Consider the following 23,997-nt stretch of genomic DNA (forward strand, 5'->3'; position numbering starts at 1 on the left):
ACATCCCCTCCTGATTTCAGCACGTCTGTTAGACTGAGTCATGTTGTTACACGTCTAGCAGTTCTTTCCTATTTGGCGTTGAGGAGTATTGCCTTGTGTAAATTAATTTATCCACTTTCTTGTTGACACACATTTGGCTGGCTCTAGTTTTTGGCTATTGAGAATAAAACTGCTGTGAACATTTTTGTACGAGCCTTTTTGTGCACATATGTTTTCATTTCTCTTGGCTCTGAATGACTAGAATTGCTAGACCAAAGGGAAAGGGTGTGTCTTACATTGTAAGAAACTGTCAAATATTTTTCCAAAGTAGTCATACTGTTTTACGTTTCCATCAGCAGTGCCTGAGAGCTCTGGCTGCCTCGCATGCTCACCAAACTTGGTACTGTCAGTCTTTTGAAGGTCAGTGCCTTTCGTACTCATCAGTTTCAGTGAGGATACAGTCGTATCTCATTGTGGTCTTAATTTGCATTTCCTTGCTAAGAACACTGAGCACTGTATGTGTTCTCTGGAGATTATCTATCTATCTATCTATCTATCTATCAATCATCTATCTATCTCTTCCTCTGTATAGTGTTTGACTGAAGTTTTAACCAGGTTGTGTCTTAGTCCATTTGGGCTGCTATAACAAAATATCATAAATGGAGTAGCTTATAAAGAACAGAGATTTCTCACATTGCTGGAAGCTGGGAAGTCCAAGATCGAGGTGCCAGCATGATCTTGTTGTGGCCACCGAGAGCCTCCTTTCTGGTTCATAAACGGCTTTTTGCTGTAACCTCAGAGTGGAAAAGTTAGGGAGCTATGTGGGGTCTCTTGTAAGAGCCAAATCCCATTAATGAGGGCTCCTCCACATAATTTAAGGCCCCCCAAAGGTCCCTAATTCCAACAAAATGGGCCTTAGGATTTCAACATATGAATTTGTGACTGGCAGGGGAATGATACAAACATTCAAAGCATAGCAGGTTGTTTATCTTACTACTGAGTTGTAAGAATTTCTTATATATTCCAGACATGCACATGTTGTCAGATAAATATTCTACAAATATTTTCCCCAAATTTGATGTTTGTTAAATTTTCTCAGCATTGTTTTTTTTTTTAATTTTCATTTATTTATGATAGTCACACACACAGAGAGAGAGAGAGAGAGAGGCAGAGACACAGGCAGAGGGAGAAGCAGGCTCCATGCACCGGGAGCCCGACGTGGGACTCGATCCCGGGTCTCCAGGATCGCGCCCTGGGCCAAAGGCAGGCGCCAAACCGCTGCGCCACCCAGGGATTCCCCTCTCAGCATTGTTATTTCATGATGAGACGTATTTTAGTTTGATGCAATCCAATTTATCAAATTTAATTTTGTGGTATTATGTTCTGCGACCTAAAAAATCTTTGTCTACTTACAAGTTGTAAAGATATTCTAATTTTCTTCAAGAGATTTATAGTTTTCACTTCTACATATAGGACTATGTCCCAGCTTATATAAATTTGTTTATGTATAGTAATTTTTGTATATGGTATAAATTTATACTAACTTTTATGCATAGCACGTATATTTTTCCATACAGATATCTAATTGCTCTAGCATCATTTCTTAAAAAGATTTCCATCTTTACTGAATTGCTTTGTGCTTTTGTCAAAAACCGATGGACTGCACAGAGATCTATTTCTGAATCATCCATTTTGGGCTCTTGAGTTAGTTGTTCTTACTTCGATACTATACTCTCGATTATAATACTAAGTCTTGAAGTCAGATTGTCATAAAAACTCTAGTTTTGTTCTTTGTTTTGAACATTCTAGGCACTTTGCATTTCTATCTAAATTTTAGAATATTTTAATTTCTTTTTTTTTTTTTTTAAAGATTTATTCATGATCGAGAGAGACAGGTAGAGACACAGGCAGAGGGAGAAGCAGGCTCCATGCCGGGAGCCCGACAGGGTACTCGCTCCTGGGACTACAGGATCACGCCCCGGGCCAAAGGCAGGCGCCAAACAGCTGAGCCACCCAGGGATCCCCGAATATTTTAATTTCTACAGTATACGTCTGCGGGGATTATGTTGGGAATAGACTGAATATACGAACCAACTTGGTTCTAATGTCTTGGCAGCCTACTAAGTAAACCAAAACTTAAGAAAGCAATGCTGATGGGAGGGGAGGGGGACGCCTGGGTGGCTCAGTGGTTGAGCATCTGCCTCCGGCTCAGGGCATCACCTTGGGGTCCTGGGATTGAGTCCTGCATCGGGCTCCTTGCAGGGAGCCTGCTTCTCCCTCGGCCTGTGTCTCCGCCTCTCTCTGTGTCTCTCATGAATAAATAAATAAAATCTTAAAAAAAATGTCGATGAATTACTGAACTCTACATCTCAATCTAAGGATGTACTACTATATGTTGTATAATTGCATTTAAATAAAAAAAAAGAAAGAAAGCATCTAAGGCAACCAATCACAGTCAACTAGACTTTTTCAAATAAGGCAATCAGGTAAGCTATAGCCAATCAAATGATTTCCTTGCCTTTGCTTCTCTGTATTCCCTATAGAAGTCTTATCCTTTGCTCCGGGTGGTGGAGCACTCCTAACCACTTCTGGCTTGGCGCTGCTTAATTCAAATCAATTTTGACCATATAAATGTTTACAATTTTTATTATGCTTCAGTTTGTCTTTTAACAATGTTGACTCCAATCCTTCACTCTTTCATACAAAGCAAAAATAAACATCACGCATGTGTTTCTGCACATGTGGGGATGATTCAGCAGACGAGGCACCTAGGAGTAGAATTGTAGGAAAAAAAAAAAAAGGGTTTTGTGGAATGTAAAGGTAACCCATATATGAAAGGGGTTGCTACTATTTGATTTCTCTTATGTTTTCTAAAACAACTGAGAAGTAACAGTAGCAAAGGAATATTCTTTTAAAGATTCTATCTGTTTACTCATGAGAGACACACAGAGACACAGGCAGAGGGAGAGGCAGGCTCCCTGGAGGGAGCCCAACAAAGACTCGATCCGGGGACCCCTGGTCAACACCCTGGGCCCAAGGCAGGTGCTCCACCGCGGAGCCACCCTGGCTGCCCAAACAAGGAATTTCTGCACAACTCCGCAATCCCGGGAAAAGCTACAGTTTGCACAGGTCAGTTGAGCAAGTTCCTGTCTGCACCTGCCATTGAAAACAGTCACTGCAGTAAAAATAATAAAGAGAATGGATGGCCAGAGTGGGGCATCTGGGGAGTTCACGACCAACGGCTGTGCATGGAAGGATACTGATTCAGGGTTCTGACGATTAAGGGAGAAAAGGAATGGGGGGGGGGCCTCGAGGGGAAGAGGGCGCCAGGCCCTTGGGTTCCGGTCCAGGTCAGGCCAGTCCTCGACTGCATCATCTCTATGGCTCACATCGCTTTTCCCAGCTTCCTCGTAAAACACCGGAGTGCAGGGGGAACCCAGAGCGGATTTGGAGTCCCAGAGCGGATTCCGATGGCCTGGGGTCGGTGCGGAGGCGGCGGGAGGGGGCGCATCTGAGACCCGAGCCACCCCCTCGACCCCCCAGGGTTGGGGCACGAGCACCGGGAGGATGGGGAGGGCGGGGAGCATCTCCCGCCGAGGTCCAGGGGTGGGGGGGAGGGGCGCATCTGAGACCCGACCCCCGTGACCCCCAGGGTTGGGGGAGGAGCACCGGGAGGACGCGGAGCATCTCCGGCCGAGGTCCAGGGGCGGGGGGGAGGGGGCGCATCTGAGACCCGACCCCCGTGACCCCAGGGTTGGGGGAGGAGCACCGGGGGGACGCGGAGCCGAGGTCCAGGGGTGGGGGGGAGGGGGCGCATCTGAGACCCGACCCCCGTGACCCCCAGGGTTGGGGGAGGAGCACCGGGGGGACGCGGAGCATCTCCGGCCGAGGTCCAGGGGTGGGGGGGAGGGGGCGCAACTGAGACCCAACCCCCGTGACCCCAGGGTTGGGGGAGGAGCACTGGGAGGACGAGGAGCATCTCCCGCCGAGGTCCAGGGGTGGGGGGGAGGGGGCGCAACTGAGACCCGACCCCCGTGACCCCAGGGTTGGGGGAGGAGCACCGGGGGGACGAGGAGCATCTCCGGCCGAGGTCCAGGGGCGGGGGGGGAGGGGCTTTGACACGAACCGTTTCAACAGGGCAGCGGGAGGAAATGTCAAACGGAAAGAACGAAGGGGCGGACCGTGTTCCCTAGTAGACGGCGCTGCCCACGCCGGGCTCAGCGCAGCCGCACTGCGGGCCCGACCCCGCCCCCCCTCGCCCCTCGCCCCCCCGCCCCCGCCCCGCCCTCGCGCCCCCGAGCGGTCTGACCTGCGGAAGGTCGGAGCCGGGCGCCCGCTGCTCCCGCTCCCACTACGGGGCCAGCGCCGGACGAGCGCGGCCCCGCCCCTGCACCTGCGCGTCTCGGGGTCGCTCACCGGCCCGGCGTGGGGGTCGGCGCCCGCGTCCCCGCCCGACGCCCTCCCTCCCGCGGCCGCGGGTCCCTCAGTCCGTCCCGGAAGCCGCGCGGGAGAGCGGTGCGCCGCGGAAGGCGTCCGTGTCCGTTTCCGTTTCCGCTGCAGGCCCGGCGCGCGGCCCCGTCCGGCGCGGCCCGTTTGTGCCGCGGCCCCGGGAGCAGCCGCGGGGGCCCGTGTCCCTGCCGGACGGCGTACGGGTGCCGGGCGGGCGCCCCCGGAAGTCGGCGCGCCATTGGGAGGCCCGCAGCGGCTGCTCGGTGCCCTTGCTGCCGGCGGCTGCGTCTCGGTCGCGCCCGGAGCCGGGCCGGGCGGGGGCGGACGGCCGAGCGCCCGCGGAGCGTCCTCGCCGGCGGGATGTGGCGACTGCGGCGGGCCGCCGTGGCCTGGTAAGTGCGGGCTCCCGCCCGGGAAGCCGCGCCGCGTCCCCGCCGCCTCCGGCCTGCCCCGGGGCTTGGAGGCCGCGTCGTGCCGGAGCCCGCGCTGGGCTGACCGCCCCCCCCCCGCGCCCCGGGGACCCCCGGCCCCTCCGCGCCTCGCGTCCCTGCGGCCGCCGCGCCCCGCCCCGCCCCGCCCCCGCCGCCGCGGCAGGTGCCCGGGCTCCTCTCCTGCGTCTGCCGGAGCCAGCCCGGGGGACCTCGCGGGCGGCGGCCCCGCTGCACCGCGGCCCTCGGCGCCGAGCGGGGACCTGGCTGCGCCGTGCTGCCCGGGCCTGCCCTGGTCCTGAGCATGGGAAAAAAAGAAAAAAAAGAGAAAGAAAGAAAGAGAAATCCTTCTTCTTTGCACCTTGCCTTAGGGTGCAGAAGTGCACGCCGTCGCGGTCCCAGCACCGCCACCTCCGCGCGCGGGCCGCGTCTCTGCCGCCGCCGGCGCTCGCGGGCTGCCCCGTCGCGGCCTCCCGTGCGCGCCGGTGCAGCCGGTGGGCTGGGGAGGTCCTGCCCTCCCGGAATCAGCCTCGCACCGCCTGCCTTGGACTTCTTTCGGGAGCTTGTTTGAGGGGTGCTTGAGGGGTGCTTGAGGGATGCAGGTAACGCAGAGTTGGCATAAGGAGTGGAGGGCACTTTTTGTTTTTTTTTTTTTTTTTTTTTTTTTTTAGATGAAGGTTCGTTTGAGTCGGAATCTGGATCCGGGCGACCTCCGATAGTCGTAGTCAGAATCATTGCATGATTATTGTTATTGTTGTTTTTTTTTTAAAGATTTATTTATCTTTAAATATCTTATTTAAAATAAATAAGTATTTATTTATTAAGTTTATTTTAGATAAAATAAAGATTTTATTTGTTTATTCATGGTAGAGAGAGAGGGAGAGAGGGAGAAGCAGGCTCCGTGCTGGGAGCCCGACGTGGGACTCGATCCCGGGACCCCCAGGGTCACGACCCGGGACGGAGGCAGATGCTGCACCACTGAGCCGCTGAGGCTGCCCAGCGTAATTATTTGTCATTTTATGGAATTTGAGTTTCTTTTCTTTTTTTTTTTTTCTTTTTTTAAGATTTTACTTATTTATTCATGGTAGAGAGAGAGGGAGAGAGGGAGAAGCAGGCTCCATGCAGGGAGCCGGACGTGAGACTGGATCCCGGGACCCCGGGGTCGCGCCCTGGGCTGAAGGCAGATGCTCCACCACTGAGCCGCTGAGGCTGGCCAGCGTAATTATTTGTCATTTTATGGAATTTGAGTTTCTTTTTTTTTTTTTTAAGATTTTTATTTATTCATGAGAGATACAGAGTGAGAGAGAGAGAAAGAGAGAGAGGCAGAGACACAGGCAGAGGGAGAAGCAGGCTCCATGCAGGGAGCCTGACGTGGGACTCAAACCCAGGTCTCCAGGATCAGGCCTTGGGCCGAAGGTGGTGCTAAACCGCTGAGCCACCGGGGCTGCCCCAAATTTGAGTTTCTGAGTAAAGCCACAGCCCTTGACACTGCAGTAAATTATTATTATTATTATTATTATTACTTTTTACCTTCTTATTTCTACTCCTCACTGTTTCCTGGAGAGACATCATGTAGTCTTACTTAAAAAGGGAAGAGGCTTTGCAGGAAATAGCACACTTCATTGCAACAATTGAGATATGGAGGAAAACTTTTAAGATTTGAGCTTAACAACAGACTGATCAGTAACTGGTGCTCGACTCGTCTATTCAGGTGGGTGCTGTTGGGCTAAATCGTCGATGTTACCGGGGACCCCATAGAGTCATAGCCTGGAAGTGTTTATGTGCACAGCGCAGTCCGGCTACTGCAGAAGTAGAGATGTGGAAGGTCAGGAGCCTCAAGCTCCGGAATTTGTCCTTTGCTGCGTTTCTTCCGTATGTTTGCTACGAAGGAGTACGTTTAGAGTCCCGTTCTCAGACGTGTTCGGGAAAACAGTTTTTGACATGTAAGAAGATCAGTGACTAACATTCATTTAGGTGCAATAACTATTTGTGTGAATATGTCGAAAAAAAGAATTCGTATTAGGCAATGGTGTATAGGTCAAGAGTTGGTAGAGGACAGAGAACACGCGAGTCTGGGAGTGACGGGGCGGTGGTTTGCTGGGCATCACGCTGATTTTCAGTTTGGCCAAGTATGGAAGTCTATACTGCAGATCCTCTTCCTTCAGAAGGGTAACGGCATTGCTACAGTTGTTTCCCCCCTAGCATCCATCCTTTGTTACTGCTACAGACCCTCAGCACGGTCTGATGTTTGTGTGTTTGTAGCCATCCTGTTTTTCTCTTCATGGAGGCCTTCAGGGTCTTGGCCTTATCCTTAATTTCTCGAGGCTCTGCCCGGGTGTGGTCCCCCCCACTTCCACCTTCACCCCAAATCTGGCTTGTTACTCAGTGGGGCTTTCTGTTAAAGAGATATTTTTCTTCAGTTCTGGGAAGTTTTTCTTACTTATTTTCTTCCTTTCACTTTTCCTCTTCTTTTTGTTTTTAGACTCCTGATAGACAGAACTGGTCTTCTCAGATTGATCCTGTATGTCCATGATTTGCAAAATACAATCTGTACTTCTCATACGGTTTTTTTTTTAAAGTAAGCATGTGTCATAATATGTGTAGATACACACTTATTCTTACATTATATGCGGTATCTCTGTACTACATCGTAATACCACCCTAACATAATTTTGAAGAATAAGATACAAAAAAAATACTTTTTTTTAGAAGCTTTGGTACTTTGTTCCTGAGTCTCAGAGAGTCATTTTATGTATCCTGTGGAATGCATTCCCCACACATCCCCACTTTGGATACCACTTCCCTGAGTCACGTAAACTTTTCCCTCACGGTTTCTACCATTTTTCTTTGTCCTAAGTTCCCAAGAATTTCCTTAGTACATTTTCTAGTGTTGCTATTCATTTTGTTAATCGACAATTACAGCTTTAATTTCTTTGAATTCCTTTTTAACATTTATTAAACTCTTAAAGACACGTTTAATTAAAAAAAAATTTGTATTAGAATCGTAGCACCAGGACTACTTGGGGCTGGAGTTTATCTGTTTGTGTGTATATATATATATATTTTTTTCTAATATTTACATTTTTTCTTTTAAAAAAGCAAACAACTTTTGAGGGATAGAGAGCTATTCGTTGATACGTTAGAATTTAGCGTAGTTAATGTTGAAATGACATTTACTGAGCACTGACTCTATGGTCATTGCTGGGTTCTCTCACTTTTTGTTTTGTTTTGTTTTGTTTTGGCTCTTCTCCCCAATAACATATGTTCATCCAGCAAACGTATTAACTGTCTACTATTGTGAAGCACCGGACTAGGCTTTGGAAATACAAGGATAAGCAAGACAGACAGGACTCCCCTGGCCTTATGAAGGTTGCAGTTTATGGTAGAGACAAGTATTAATCCAATCATTACACTATTACACAATACCAATTTTATGTGCATTGAACAAAAAGTATGGGGGAGCTAAGAACTGTAGCAGGGCACTCGAATCAGCATGTTGGTTCCGGGAGAGGAGGGAATGCGGAGGTGAACCCATTTGTGAGTAACAGGAGTTAAGTAGGTAGAAGAGTCTGTGCAAGCACAGTGGGTATCAAGGCCCTGAGTGAGGAGGGAGCGTGGCACATTGGGGGAGCTAGGTGAAAACTGGTCTGGGTGGAGCTCGGAGGCGTCAGGGAGAGAGGCAGGACCAGACTGGAGGGCTTTATAGACCAGGAGTCTGGATTTTCTTCTAAATGTAGGAGGAGACTGAGGAGGTTCATGCAGGTGAGTGACAGCGATCAGATTTACGTTTCAGGAGAGTGGCCTGGTCGTGCTGCGGAAAACACCTCAGTTGAGACTCTTCCAGCATCCAGGTAAGGAACAGGGGTAGAGAAGATGGAAGAAATGAAAGATTCAAGATGGATGTTGCAAGTACAAGTAACAGCACTTGAGGACGAGGAAGGTTTCAAGGATGAGCCCCAAGTTGGTGGCTTATGGGCCTGGACAGGTATTTGTGCCATTTCCTGAGATAGGAAGTACGGGGGTGGGGGGAGGCAGAAAGATACCATGGATTTGGACACTTTTTTGCTATCTAAGGAGTGACGTTCAGTAGGCAGTTGGACACAAGGATCTCACAAGGATCTGGAACTTAACTATTTGTATTAGACATACAAGTTTTGAGAAACCTGGGTATGTAGATGTTCATGGAGGAAATGGGTATGGATAAGATTGTCCAGGAAGAGTGGGAGGATGAGAAATGACTTTACTTCTAGTCCCATGAACTCCCAACATTTTTTTTTAAGATTTTATTTATCTATTCATAAGAGACAGAGAGAGACAGAGAGGCAGAGACACAGGCAGAGGGAGGATCAGGCTCCATGCAGGGAGCCCGACGTGGGACTCGATCCCGGGTCTCCAGGATCACGCCCTGGGCTGAAGGCGTCACTAAACCGCTGAGCCACTGGGGCTGCCCACCTCCCAACATTTAGTTGGGGAGGGGCATCTGGGTGGCTCGGTTGGTTGAGCATCTGACTCTTGATTTCCAGTGGGGTGGAGATGTCCTGGTCCTAGGATCAAGACCCTATTGGGCTCCTCACTCGCTCAGGAGTCGGCTTGGGATTCTCTCTCTCCCTCTGCCCCACCCTCCATGCTGTGAGCTCTCTTTCTGTCTCTTTTTCTCTCTCTTAAAAAAAAAAAAGAAAAAAAAAAAGCTGGGGAGGAGCTGCCTGAAAAAGAGTGGCCAGTGAGTAGGAGTAAAGCTAGCTGCTGCCGGTGTAGAGGGAGTTCCAAGGAGGGGGTGTTGACACTGTCAGATACTGCTGAGAGAGAAAAAATGAGAATTGAAAAAACACACGCCCATTGGAAGGCATCGGGGCACTCAGTGAGGGCTGTTTCACTGAAGTGATACAAACAGAAATCAGGTTGGTTTGGCTTTTTTTTTTTTTTTTTTTGTCTCTTTAAATTGAGAGAGACTTGACTAGTGCGTCCTGAAAAGGCAGGAAGAATTCAGGGGAAATGGAGGAAGATTTGCCTTTGAAGGGAGGAGGAGTACTTACTGTAACCTGGGTGGGGGGGCTAGAGCAGGGTGGGTGCAGATGCCGTGGGGAGGCAACGGTGCGTCTCCTTCTAATGCTTCCATTTTCTCTGGAGAATGGTAGGCAGTGTGGGAGACGTGGGAGCGTGGAGGAGGGTGGAGAGCATCTGAAACGGTCCTGGCAGAAGGGGGAAGGGTGAGCTGATAAAGTTAGATTGTCGGGTGTCCCTGGGGGGCCAGGTGAGATGTCTGTCCGTCCAGCGGCTGCAGCTCTCCCCAGCAGCGCTTCGTTCCCTTGCTGCAGCCATAGATGATAGTTAGGGTCATCTAGGATTTGCATTTTGCCAGACAAGTGTGACAAAAAGTCAGAGGGCAAGTGACTTTACAGTATCTGCAAAAGAGTCATTGCAACTATGAATCAGGGAACTTAGAAGGTGGCTAAGTGGGCAGGTAGGGAGGTGGAGACTGACAGGTAGAGGAAGGTAGAAGTGTCCCTGACTTGGTGGTTCCAGTGGGCTCAGAGGCGGCGTAGGGAAGGCGAGGTGGCCTGAGAGGGTACCCGAATTCGAGATCAGACAGGAGCTCTGGTGCAGCTCTTATCCCATTTTAACAGATTGAAAAACTGAGGCTGTGGTGAGGTCGTAACCTCTCTTGGTTGCACAGAGGTAAGCCGTGAAACGATAAAGGAACCAAAGTTCATCCGGCTCAAGACACTGAGCGGCTGTCGGGACGGAGCTGAACGACCTTTGAGCTGCATGTCGTGGAGCTCCCCCCCCCCCCCCCCCCCCCGATCTGGCCCTTGCTCGGTTTCTGTCTCTGAGTGGTAGCGTTGGTGCCCGCCGAAAGCTCAGGAGTGCCCTGTCCTCGCCCTCGTGCCTGTGTCTGCCCCCATCCGTCCTCGAGCCGCCACCTCCCTCCGGCACCTTCCTTGCCCCTGCGCGGCTGATGCAGAGTGCCTCGTCGCTGCCCCGATCGCCAGGAGTGCACGGCGCCGGCAGTGGGCACTCAGTCCTCCCAGTCCCCGAGGCCGAGCTCCAGGATGCCGGTGCCGGTGTCGTGGGGTCTGGTGACAACTTGCATCCTGGTCCATAGCGGGGCAAACTTCGTGTCCTCCGTGACACGCAGGGAGAGAGCTGTGCTGCTCGCCTCCGTACCCGGGCGCAGGCCCAGCCCAGGGCTCCCCGTCCATGACCCACGGAAAGCACACTACCCCCCCCCCCCCACGCCTTACCGCCAGATACGTCATGTTGGGAATTAGGCTTCCGTATATAGACTTGGGTGAGACACATGTTCAGGTTGTAGCTTGTTGCCCTTAGTATCTTCTTTTATTACTGCTTAATTAATCTTATTCTACTCAAAAACTTTCAGCCAGGGGCCTTATATGTTCATGATTTTTCCTTAACTTGGGCCAACTCAGGATCCCGAAACCTAGGGGACAGGCCAAAGAAGAGCTATTCTAAATTGCTGGATTTTTTTTTTTTCTTAAAGATTTTATTTATTTATTCATGAGAGACACACAGAGAGAGAGGCGGAGACACAGGCAGGGGGGAAGCAGGCTCCATGCAGGGAGCCCGACGTGGCCCGGGTCTCCAGGATCACACCCTGGGTCAAAGGCAGGTGCTAAACCACTGAGCCACCCAGGGATCCCCAAGTTGCTGGAATTTTTGTGCTTAAAAGCAGGTTTGCGTTCACTTTGTTTCTGATTTTACTGACAGTGAATAGCAGTTAATAAATTAAGTCTCCGCCCTTTTTCTTTTTCAGCTTCAATTCCCTGGATCGGGATTGTAGCCCACAGATAGCAAACGGGAGGGCAGGCTCTGGAGTCCCACTGCCTGAGTTTGAATCCTTGTATCAGTGTGGACGCGGGCAAGTTACTTATGTGTGCGTGCCCCCTCCCCTCGTCGGTAGAATGGAGCGAGTATGAGGGTCTTCATCGTAGGACTTTGAGCAGGACTCAGGGAGGCGGCCCACGCTGCAGCAGGGTCTGGGGCACGTGCTAAATGCCCTCGAGATGTGAGGTGTGCTAGGACACCGGTTGGGCACATGCACACGTGCGTGTTTTCTCTTGGGATATTGCTCTTCTTCTGCCGTTTCCTTTGCACTGTTGCCCAGTCTCATCTTGGTCCCATGCTCCTTCTCTTTTTCAGTGAGGTGTGCCACTCCTTAGTGAAACGTAGCTCTGGAGTCCAAGGAACTTTACCGCTACAAAAACTGCATCTGGTTTCACGAAGCATTTATCATTCTCATCATCCTACCTTAAAGCTTCAAAGACCCCAATTCAGGACATCATTTCATCAGTTCTCTTCTTTAACTAACCTTCCATTACGTAAATTGAAACTTTCTCCGATTAAATATGGCTACCAGCCACGCAGGAATTTTTGGCCGGCGAGATTAGCTGCAAGACTCTTAAAACTTCGGTATCTCATCCTAGGATCTGCTGTTGGCGGTGGCTATACAGCCAAAAAGGTGAGTCTGATTTCCCCTCTTTTTTCGGTTATTTCAGCATGATTATTGGAAGGTTTTATAGCATAAATCCCTTTTCTTTAAGTACAGTAGAACATAGTTAGATGTTTAAAAATGTCTTAATGTATCTCTCCCATTACCATGTGTATTTATCGTTTCAAAGGTGCTAATAGGGAAATGCTCTTTGAATCTTGGTTATATTTACAGATGATGAGAACGGCCTAGTGGAAGGAGCACTGGGCTGGGGTGCGGTCACCGGGATCTGATTTTCAGCGTGCCACTTAGTAGCTCAGACAGGAAAGTAGGTGGCATGCCAGCACTCCCACTCCGTGGCCGCTTCAGGAGCAAAGGCAACGTGTCCTGACCCCTAGTTTGCCTTCTATTCCACAGTATTGTTGAAAGCCAAATCATGAAACCTGTTTGAAATAAGACTATCTTCTGAACTTTTACACTTCCTGTATTTCATAAAGGAAGATTTACATATTGTATATGCTTGCCTGCTAATTTATTTTTAGAAGAGCTGAGGCTACTTTGTTTCTAAATTTTTTAACATAATGCATCGTTTTTAATAGATCAGCGTGTTTTGATTAGATACACTAAGGTGGTTTTTCTTTATTTTTGTTTGAGATTCAGAACATTTGATCAGCACACTTTCTTTTCTTTTAGACTTTTGATCAGTGGAAAGATATGATACCTGACCTGAGTGACTATAAATGGATTGTGCCTGACATTGTATGGGAGATTGACGAGTATATCGATTTAGGTTTGTATCATCAGCATTAAAACACGTTTCTTGTTTGTGTCTTTGGGAAATAGAAATAGTGTTATCGAGATAGTTTCTTCACTCATGAGCTTACCATGTAGCAGTTTTTTTTTGTTTTTTTTTTATGATAGTCACACAGAGAGAGAGAGAGAGAGAAGCAGAGACATAGGCAGAGGGAGAAGCAGGCTCCACACACCGGGAGCCCAACGTGGGATTCGATCCCAGGTCCCCAGGATTGAGCACTGGGCCAAAGGCAGGCGCCAGACCGCTGCGCCACCCAGGGATCCCCCCATGTAGCAGTTTTATTTGAATGATTAAAGTAATAGAGTATCCCCCAAAAAAAAGTGGTAGGAAAAAAAAAAAAACAACACCTCGCCCATCACTCTCACATAGCCGCCATTATCCTTATGGACATTTTCTTTTAATTGTAGCTAGTCTGTGTGGTTAACATTTTAGTTTCCTTTTTAAAAATTACATAGCCATAGTGAACATACACTTTGGTTTCTTATCTTTTGCTACCTAACAAATTTGTCAGCTAAACAGCCTTGCGAGAAGTCACTTTCAGTGTTGTATGTTGTTACCCAGGACAGATGCACTGTGACCCCCCTAACTGGCTAACTAGATCCCTTGGTTACCTCTACTTTTTGTAACCAGGTCCCTAAATGCCTGCTAGTGTGCGTAGTAATTTCTCCCCATAGACAGTCACTGTTCTCCTTGTTCTGTAACAGGTATGTGAGGAAAAAAAATATATTTGATAGTTCTGATTGCCAAGATTAAGTTGTGATTTAAATAAATTTTTTTGAATGAAATTATTTTCCTCAGTCTCTTTTTTTAGACTTTCCTAAAACTTTAGTGTATATGGGAGTGGAATTAATCTATGTACTTCAGTGATAGCATTTTCCCAAAGATAAAACTGTGCTGCATTGACAGAGGAACCTGCCGGAATTTGCAGCACTCTTTCAGTATTTTTCTGATGTTCGTGAGGAGAGCCTTTTACCTTGATGGATTTGCGAGTGCCGCAGTGTGGGCGTGAAGGTCTGGATCCTGAAGCTGGACTGGCCAGGCTTGAAGCCTGACTCCCCACTTTGCTCTGTGCGCACGTCCAGATACTTAACCTCAGTGCCTCAGTTCCTCACCCTGTAAAGTGGAGTTGATGATGACTTTTTTGTAGGGTTGCTATGAAGGTTGAGCTGGTGAATGCTTTTACAGCACTTAGAATAATAGCTGACACATATTCCTATTTTGAGAATATTTGTGCTTTGGTCTTCTGCAGAGAAAATCAAGAAAAGCTCATCCTAATTCAGAAGATACTGTAAAGCTGTACCAAACTTTGACAGAATTATTGAGTGTTTGTAATCAAAACTACGTACTTTGACCATTTTATAAATAAAGCTAGCAAAAATAAAACCACAGCTTGCCTTAGGCTCTTAGACAGTTATTTCCAAATAGTAACAAGTGTGAATTTTCTGAGAGTCTGTGAAAGGACAGACCAAAGTATTGGAATTCTGTTTTTGAACTTGGACTGAATTTTCATTACTTTCTTTGGGCCAGGTGTGACAAGAGGCATTTCTCTCTCTCTCTCTTTTTTTTCTTTTTTTTCTTTTTTTTTTTTTTTTGATTCCTGGCCTCTTTGCTGTGACTTTCTCCTTAAAAATACTTCTGATTCCAATATAGTGTTAATATAGTGCTTCTGAGTCCAGGCATTTAACTTATAGATTAAAGGTGTCCATATAAGCCAGACATTTGGTGAGTCTTTTTAAACAAATTTCATGGCTTACGGAATATTCTTAGAGCTAGACATTGTTTTAAATACATGTAGCAGTTGTAGTTGTAATAGGAAGAAAAATAGAAAAGTATTTTAACTTTATACATGGTTATTTAAATTTTATCAATGTTTTAGTAGTGAAATTCTTATTTTGAGAATTTTTTTTTTCCATCTTCAGAGAAAATTAGAAAAGCACTTCCTAATTCAGAGGACCTTGCAAAATTGGCACCTGACTTTGATAAGATTGTTGAGAGCCTCAGCTTATTGAAGGACTTTTTCACCACAGGTAAGGAAGATCCTGTTTGATTTCACTTAAAGTTTCAGAAACCCCAGAGGAAAAATACTGAGATGTATTCATGTGTTGATTCCTATCTTTTAAGTGAAAACATTTAATACAAATGAAAAACAGATTTTTGAAAGAAACGTGCACAAAGTTTTGTTGCTCAGTGGTTTTAAATTTTGGTTAGTGCAACAAAATGAAAATTTGTAAGAGCATGAACATGCCTGGCTTTAGTCAGTGAGGGGAAAAAAAATATCTCTTGTTCCTGACAGGTAGATGAGACTTCCTATGTCCTTGCTTTTCATAATTGCTTAGAACCAATTTGGTGATTTTAAAACAAATTTAACTATGATGGACAATAATGAGTAGAATTTACTGAGGTTAATCTGGCATATTTGCCCAATTCATGCCCCATCATTATATAACTCTGAGATCTCAGACGTATTTGTTTGCTCATTCCTGTCAAATTTTACATTTCTATTTCCCCTTTTGCTGATTTTTCACAGGTCACAAATTGGTTAGTGAAGTCATAGGAGCTTCTGACCTACTTCTCTTGTTAGGTGTGTAAACAGACATTTTTGCTGACCTTAACATGCCTTTTCAATGCTTCTAATAAACTAGTTGCAAATAAAATTGCAGACCAAATTTATGCTGCTTATGCTGAATTTTAAAACTCCAGAACGATATTGGGCAAATTCCTTATCGTACAGGTGAAAATAATCATTTTGCAGTAAAACTAAAATTCCTAAATACATATCTATAATTAAAACTATTAGAAAGTTTGCTTAACCAGAATACTTTAAAATTGATATGATTATTTCTGATAACTGAAATGAAAAGTAATTTTAGTTTGTCTCATCTGTCCTGTCACAGTTGATATGTTAAATTTATCTTGTTACTATGTAGTCTGTAATGGCAGTGGTAAATGGCTGAACTGTAAGTACTCTCTTGGAAAATAATCCTTATCAAAGATTGTCTTTTTTTTAAATTGTAATTTTCAGTGATATTTTAAACATGTCCTATAATATTTAAAAGGTTTTTTTTTTTTTTGCATAAGTTACCAATATATTCCTTAAAATAAGAAAATAAGAATAGCTTTTAATTTTCAAAAAAGTGATTTTTGCTCTAAAAATCATTTGCCTTTAAATTAACTAGACATAAGTTGAATTTGGGCCGTTGGCAGTGATGGAGAATTTAAAGGACTGCATATTTATCTTTAAGGTTCACCTGGAGAAACAGCATTTAGAGCAACAGATCATGGATCTGAAAGTGACAAGCATTATAGAAAGGTAAGTATAAAGGAGAATTCTTCACATAGGTAGTCTTGAAAGAGAAAACAGTTTTTACCTACCTGGAAAATTCGAAAACAGTAACATCTGAGGAGCAAATATAAAAGCATCTAAGTAGAGGTATTTTTAATCTTGGTGCAAAGTGGAGATACTATGTGACAGTTCTTGGAGAGCCCATTTCCTTCAAATGTGTTCTGTGAAATATTAGTTAGAAGGATTGTTTTCAACAAAGGGCATTATTATTTAATATGTATAGGAAAAGCTGATTAAGTAAAACAAGCAGGCTTTTCTTTTCCCTAGGACTTCTCAGACCTTAATATACTTGTATACATTGTGAATCCCAGGAGAAGTCAAAGTGTACAGAGTTGTCCAGATTTATTTAGCAACAGAACCCTTTTTCCATGAAATATATTCTAGGGACTGATGTTTCATGGCATACACTTAGGGAAAATAGTAAGGGACTAGGAAATGGGTTATTAGGGAATAAATTGAACCTGTTACATTAATAGTGAACAGTTATATATGAACTTATTTCAGTTATGTCAATTTCAATATTTATGTTAAAATTCATATGAAAGTTTTGGGAGAATTGCTGATTTAAAATAACACGCATTGCTCTTTATTTATATTCATATGTTAACCTGACATTCTCTTAGTCTTCATTTTATTCATCTTTTGGAATTGGTAACATAACTGATTCCTTGAAAGTTTTTTGAAAAAAAAATTTTGGACAAATAGATACATGAAAAATACTCCATGAACATTTTAAAATTAAATGTGGAGTATGTAGCTTTTATATTGAAGGTTATCACGGTTTTTATAAACTGAAGGGAAATAATTTATGTTTATTTAGAAAGTGGAAAGAAAATAATTCCATACATAAATTTCCATCTGTCTCCTGTCCTTTAACTTTGAACTTTTTACGTGATATTCCAGATTTAAATTCTAGTATTTCAAAAGACTTTCCTCTGGCCTTTTAACTAGATCTTTTGGAGAAAACATTTTAAAATGTGTGTGCATATGTGTGTATGTGTGTAAGTGTATTTGCCTTTTAAGTTGATCTTGTTTGATACCTTTTCCATTGACATTTTAACCAAAGGGGTGGCCTTGACTTTTCATGCTACTGAGGAGAAAAATTTGAATAGCAATTAGCCTATTATGCAAAGCTTATTTTGAGGCAAGGCCTTGGCCCTTAATGCAGGTAGACTTAATGTGCAGAGAAAAGCTAATCTCACCAGGGAGAAGGAAACTCTCCTGCAGGATTAGTAGTGTGGTTTTCGAGCGACGAGATGTCTTGTTGCCTAGATCAGTTAGGGAGGTCGGCATCTCTGCTGTTCTCTGGTATGGCCTAGGATTACTCTGGTGAGTGAAAAACCTGTTTCAGGGTCTAACTCAGATAATCTCCTTAAAATCCTGCTAAGATGCTTAATGAATAATTGGTAAGTGATCAGGAGCTTTGCAATACAGGAGAATGGATACCTGGGAATATAATCATATTCTCAGATGTTATTTTACACAATAGACATAAATGTAAATTTATTGGTTTGTTTTATAATTTACTTTGCTTGAAGGTAAATGCCCTCATCTATTTCCTTATAACTTTCATAATTTATGATGATTATCTTTCTCATTAAAAACTCAGCAATTACTGTTACTAAATCTGGAGTTGTAATTAAGCTGCTTTCATTACAGTCTAAATTAGATTGTAGCAAATGCTAGTATAAGAATTTACAGTAATAGTATTTCCAGCCTCAACTAGTGGTTTTAAATTCTGTTACAGTGCAGCATTTCGTGTTTCAAGATTTGGCTCTTACCGTAATACTCTTACTTGTGAGAGCCCCAGATCGGAAATGCTTTTCAGAGTTTGAAGCAATCATGCCTTAACTTAATGGTTGTCAGGTTTGTACCAAAATTTCTGGCCAGACTTATGCTAGAAATAGAAAAGTAAAGGTAAATCCGATTAAAAAAAAAAAGTAATAAATTAAAAACATTTCTCTAGCTAAAATTAAAAAGAGATTTGTCCTTTCTAATAAAAGAACACAGGGGTACCTGGATGGCTCGGTCTGTTGAGCATCTGACTCTTGGTTTTGACTTGGGTCATGATCTTCCCATCTGATGATGGAGCCTTGCTTTAGGTTCCCGGTTCATCAGGGAGTCAGCTTCCCCTCTGCCCCATCCCCTACTCATGCCAGGGAGCTCTTGCACTTGTGCATGTTTGTGCTCAGTCTCTCACCCGCTCCCCACTTCTCTCCCTCTAAAATAAATAAGTAAATTAAAAAAAACACACACACACATCTGGAGAAGTGCTGGCAAATAGAGGCACAATTAGTACCTTTCAAAGTCAACTGAAGTGAAAATGACGGAGTTGAGAAAGCATAAATGTTAGACTGACCTGAGTCGGACAGAGTGGATAATACAATGAACTAATTACCTATGGCTCCCAGTCTGGAGTCCCTAGAATTTTGGGTACTCTGGAAAGTTGTAATTGAGGTCTACAAAATGTCTACAAAAAGCTCTAAAAGCATATATTTCTGAATAATGCTGCTCAGGCTAACTAAATAGCAAGTTTCTTTTTTTTTTTTTAATTTTTATTTATTTATGATAGTCACACACACAGAGAGAGAGAGAGAGAGGCAGAGACACAGGCAGAGGGAGAAGCAGGCTCCATGCACCGGGAGCCCGACGTGGGATTCGATCCGGGGTCTCCAGGATCGCGCCCTGGGCCAAAGGCAGGCGCCAAACCGCTGTGCCACCCAGGGATCCCAGTTTCTTTGGTTTTACTTAGATTTATATCCATTCAGTTTATGGACAGTAGTTATTTACATCATGTTGACCAGAAGTTCTGATAATACTATCAATAAATTTAAAAAATGGAAAAATATTGAAACCACTTTTCAATAAATGCTGTTAATCAAATTTTAAAATTTGTATCCACTGAAGAAAAATATTAGAAAGAGCCCTTGATGTGAACTGAATAAAATCCTTGAGACCTGGAGACTTTCAGAACCTGAAAGGCAAATTGGGAATTGAAGGAATACGTCTATTTTAGTGAATAATTTGTAAATCTGCAGATTTCTGTATATCAATCATGACACAGATAGGTGACAAGACAACTTAGTGAATCTCCTTTAAGATTCAGTAAGATTGTCTGTTCTAGTGAAAACTAATTTGCTAAATGAGACGTTTTATTATCTGTGGTTTTGTTTTCTCATCTTTATGGTTGGTCATAAACATCTCACAGAAGTAAGCAGCATGGTTATTCTGAACATTCAAGCACATTTATAACTTATAGAAGATATTTGAAGGATCTTTTAAAAGTCCAAATCATGAAGAGTAGTATTACTGTTTCAAGTATAATTATTAGACAATAATTAATGTTTTTCCTTTTCACACGTTATTCTAATTCTTATTTTTGTGGCTTTACTTCTCTTGTATCTTCCAGCTGAAATTTTTCTTCCCTTTTCTGTCAGATTTCTTCTTATTTTTCAAGCCTCACACTATTGTCCCCTTCATGAAGCCTTCTGACTATTTTAGTACTATTAATTATACTCTTAGCACTGAAAAGCTGCCAGCTGAAATATTATTTACTTTGGCTTGCGTTCTTTCTATCATGAAATCTCTTTCCTCAGAACACCTGAGATAATGCTGTGCTGTTGGCAAAACTGATTGATTTAACACAGTAAAAGAGAGGCTAATTGAAATAAATTTCATCAATGCCAGCAAGTAGGCCACAAATTTTATATGTCTCTTCACTGTGATCACATGTGAATTTCTGTTGATCTTTGATATTTGGCAACTACTGAGGAGAATAAGAATGTGAAAGTAGGGCAGCCTGGGTGGCTCAGCGTTTTAGTGCCACCTTCTGCCCAGGGCACGATCCTGGAGTCCTGGGATCGAGTCCCACGTCGGGCTCCCTGCATGGAGCCTGCTTCTCCCTCTGCCTGTGTCTCTGCCTCTCTCTCTCTCTCTCTCTCTCTCTCTCTCTCTCTCTCTCTATCTCTCATAAATAAATAAATTAAAAAAAAAGAAGGACGTATGAAAAGTAGTACCTACGCTTCGTGTTCTAAACTGTAATGAAGCAGATTTGCTTAAGTAAGATTTACGTTTCTGGGATTCCTCATGCAACAAATAATGTAGTAACTGGCAAAATGAAATGCCCACGACCAGCATCATCGCGTCACCACAGATCAGTAAACTTAAGTTTCCTGAACAGCTAACTGGCAGCTGTACTAGGTTAGAATCTTAGCCCGGGAGCCAACCCACTTAACGTCTTTGAGTGTAGTAGTTGGGAAGCAGAGGGATCCGAGAAGAGAAGAGGGAAGATCTGCATGGAGAAAAGTAGAATGGCAAAATAGGCAATCTTATCTTATTCCTTTATAAGCACAGTGTACTTTCATGTCATTTAAGAAACATTAAGTACATATACATAATACTGTTTTTTGGCAAAAATTTAGAAAGGATTTGGTAGGAATTGGGACAATGATAATAACTATTGGTAGATTGATATGTTCATCTCTTAAGATTATCAGTTGTAGAAATTATCCAAGTAGTAAAATTGGAAATGATATTTCTGAACAGAAGCAGGTGAAATCATCCAAATGGAAAGACATATTTCCTTCTGATACCCATTAATAAACATTTTTCTGTTGACCATAAATACTTTGAGCAAAGCTATGTATTACTGGGAGGGGAAAAATAAAAAAAAATAGTTATTTTTAGCTAATCAAATAGAATTATTCAAATTTTGAAAAGTAGTTTAATGCCAACAGTATTTTTTGAATGGGAGAGGAAGGAAGTCTCCACTTTCATGAAGTTCTTTTCTGGACCCAAGTTACTTTTAAAATTAATACGGCACCAGTTGTCACACTCTTCCTTAAAGGGCTAGGTAGTGAATATTTTAGCTTTGTAGGCCCTAAGGTCTCTGTGGACTACTCAGCCAGCCCATCCTCTTAGTAATTCAGATATGCCTTCGGATATATTGTAGTATTACTATTTTCTCCTTTGAAATATGCAGTAGACCTGATGGAGTCAGGGCCACTTTGTAAATAGACCATCTTGCCAACAGGATGGTGTTGGTACAGACTTTGTAGTCACTCTGCCTGCATTCAGATCCTGCCCCTCCTGCTTCCTGAGCTATGTGACCTTGGTTGGACAAGATCATACTCTGAGTTGCTGATTTCCTCTTCTGTAAAAGGGGGAATTCCTACTTGATAGGGTTGTTTTGAAAATTGTGTATAGCCCTTTAGCACAAGATCTGCACATAATAAAACTGAACAAATATTGGCTGTTAGGGTGATGATGATTATTATTACCTTACACTTTTAATTACTAAGTTAACTGCCTATTAACATTATTTGATTAATTTCCTCCCCTTAATTTCTGTGGAGTCTGTTCTGGGGATTATGAAAAATAGGAAAATAGTTTATGGGGCTGATGTATAACTTATTTACAGAATACACATTTTTTTTTTTTAGAAACCCAAATTTGGATATATTTTTTTGGGGGTAAAGATTTTATTTATTTGAGGTAGAGCGAGCGAGCGAGAGAGCACACAAGCTGGGAGTCAGAAGGAAAGGGAAAAGCAGGCTCCCCACTGAGCTGGAAGCCTGATGTGGGGTTTGATCCCAGGACCTTGGGATCATGACCTGAGATGAAGGCAGACACTTAACTGACTAAGCCACCCAGGCACCCACCGATTTGGATTTTATACTAGAAACTAGACGTGCATCATTAGGTAAAAGTAGGTCAGGTCACAGTTTGATTCATTCAAAGAACAAACATGTGCCAAACCCTACTTTAAGTGTCAGCTGTAACACATCTCAAATATCAGGGCTTATTCTAGGTGCTAGGTGTGTGAATAAACAGAATAAGGGCCTAGTTCTGCTGTGAGTTTTTAAAATGCTGTTACAAATACAACATTTTAAATGTATTCATATACGAATGACTTCTAATTTTAAAATTATTTATAATCTTTCCTTTCAAACTCTAACTTTCAGTTTTTTGCATTTTCAGCTGATATTTTGGTTTTTGGAGTTATGCCTGATTTCTTGATCTAACATACAATTTTTTAAAAATCTGACAATACTGTAGAAATACCATTAGACTGTGAGAGTTGTGTGAAATTGACAATAACTAGCGGTTTAGAGAGTGTATCATCTGTAGTTGTTTACAATAACTTGTTATTTACAATTATGTTTTGTATATAATGTATGCGATTTTAACATAATTATATGCTGTTTCTTGAGGGAAAAATGTCTGAGCTTGGGAAAATATTTATTGAACAAAATGTATTTTGTCCATTTAAGGAATGTGTCTTGCACAGTAGTCACATTTCTTTCCCTTCTTATTCTACATGGCCTTAGCTCAAAAACTATAGTTAGGGTGAGATTTGATGCCCAAAATTGAATAAAAGGTAACCTCCTTTAGTCGTAACCTCCTTTAGTCATGTAGTATAGTGTAAATAGTTTTTTCTGTGTCTAATTCTTGTTTTCTTCCTACTTTTTTCAGGAGGTAACAGTTAATTTCAACTATCTTCACATAGCGTGCTTCAGTAACAGACTTGGAAGGAAAGTGAGGTGTCACTAGAAAGAGGGTGTTTGCTTATAATGTAATAGATTATTAAGTATTTACCGTACAACTTGTATATAGATATAAGCAATGGATTAGGGAAGGGTGTTTAACTCAAAAGTAAAAAGGAATCCTGTGCCTGATAGACTAGCACAGTTAAGAAATGTGGAATATTTGCTCACTGCTTTGATGTTATAAATGAGAGTACTGGTGATATGTTAATTAAAGCACAGGTACGCTGCTATGCGAGCCAGCACAAGAAACCTTTAAAAGGGTGTTGTTTTGAGATATCTAAACACTGGATATGAGAAGTAACTATGGCAAATAACTAATAAAAATAAGTTGGATTACTCTTCTTTCTGCTTTATGAAAAACAATGATATGAAAAATGAAAAAGTGACAGATATTAGGGGAATGATGAGGACAGTGAGAGTAGTCAGTTGGCATTGTCTTTCTTTGATAGATCTATCTATTGCCATAAAATTACTCACGAGATCTACCTTATGGATAACCACAGGTTTTTATAAATGTGTTTTGTGCTGTTGAATTTGGAAACAGATGATGACAGTTCAGTTATGTTACCTATCATGTTGATGTTCTCTCACTTGTCATACAGAAATATCAACTAGTTTCATCCTTTGATTTATAGTAAGTCAGTTTCATTATCGTTGGCATAGACTAATGTGTTAAATCTAAGAATCAGACAAAAACCTCCCAAATTATATGCTAATACTTGCTTGCCCTTAATTTAAAATGCTTTAGTATTATATTGGCTTTTCTGTTTGTATTTACTTCTTTTATGGAAAACTTTTATTTATAGAAGTCTTTGGGTTATAAAAGTAAATTATTAAGCCTCTACATGAGTCTGTTAATTAAAATTTGAATGTAACATTAACCAGCATTTTAGGAAACTTTTAGTTTTTTAGTTGTATTATATAAAATACAGTCTTTTGGGCAATAATTTTAAAAAGCTCTGAAGCTATTTGAAACTGCCAATTTAGAT

The 23,997-nt window shown here is 43.2% G+C and overlaps 1 protein-coding gene and 1 long non-coding RNA gene across 14 annotated transcripts in view; one reads left to right on the forward strand and one right to left on the reverse strand.

Annotated features, from left to right (window-relative positions):
* Positions 1 to 4,593, reverse strand: part of LOC129507364 (uncharacterized) — a 38,350-nt gene extending 33,757 nt beyond the window's left edge. For 7 of the 8 annotated variants that reach the window (XR_008663971.1, XR_008663970.1, XR_008663967.1 and 4 more), the window contains exon 1: positions 4,289 to 4,593. This is a non-coding gene — a long non-coding RNA (uncharacterized LOC129507364). Of the gene's footprint in view, positions 1 to 672; positions 3,595 to 4,288 lie in introns of those variants that run through there. The other variant, XR_008663972.1, reaches the window with a different exon arrangement.
* Positions 4,594 to 4,655: 62 nt separating this feature from the next.
* The window catches only part of OPA1 (OPA1 mitochondrial dynamin like GTPase), an 87,479-nt gene continuing 68,137 nt past the window's right edge, over positions 4,656 to 23,997 (forward strand). For 3 of the 6 annotated variants that reach the window (XM_055321727.1, XM_055321729.1, XM_055321731.1), the window contains exons 1-6: positions 4,656 to 4,820; positions 12,015 to 12,333; positions 12,997 to 13,093; positions 15,037 to 15,144; positions 15,645 to 15,698; positions 16,360 to 16,427. In XM_055321727.1, coding sequence (XP_055177702.1) covers positions 4,789 to 4,820; positions 12,015 to 12,333; positions 12,997 to 13,093; positions 15,037 to 15,144; positions 15,645 to 15,698; positions 16,360 to 16,427 — 678 coding nt within the window. In that variant the 5' untranslated portion in view covers positions 4,656 to 4,788. The remainder of the gene's footprint in view (positions 4,821 to 12,014; positions 12,334 to 12,996; positions 13,094 to 15,036; positions 15,145 to 15,644; positions 15,699 to 16,359; positions 16,428 to 23,997) is intronic. The other 3 variants (XM_055321728.1, XM_055321730.1, XM_055321732.1) reach the window with 1 other exon arrangement.

The sequence above is a fragment of the Nyctereutes procyonoides genome, unplaced genomic scaffold (genome assembly GCF_905146905.1).
Source record: "Nyctereutes procyonoides isolate TBG_1078 unplaced genomic scaffold, NYPRO_anot_genome, whole genome shotgun sequence".
Lineage (NCBI taxonomy): Eukaryota > Metazoa > Chordata > Mammalia > Carnivora > Canidae > Nyctereutes > Nyctereutes procyonoides.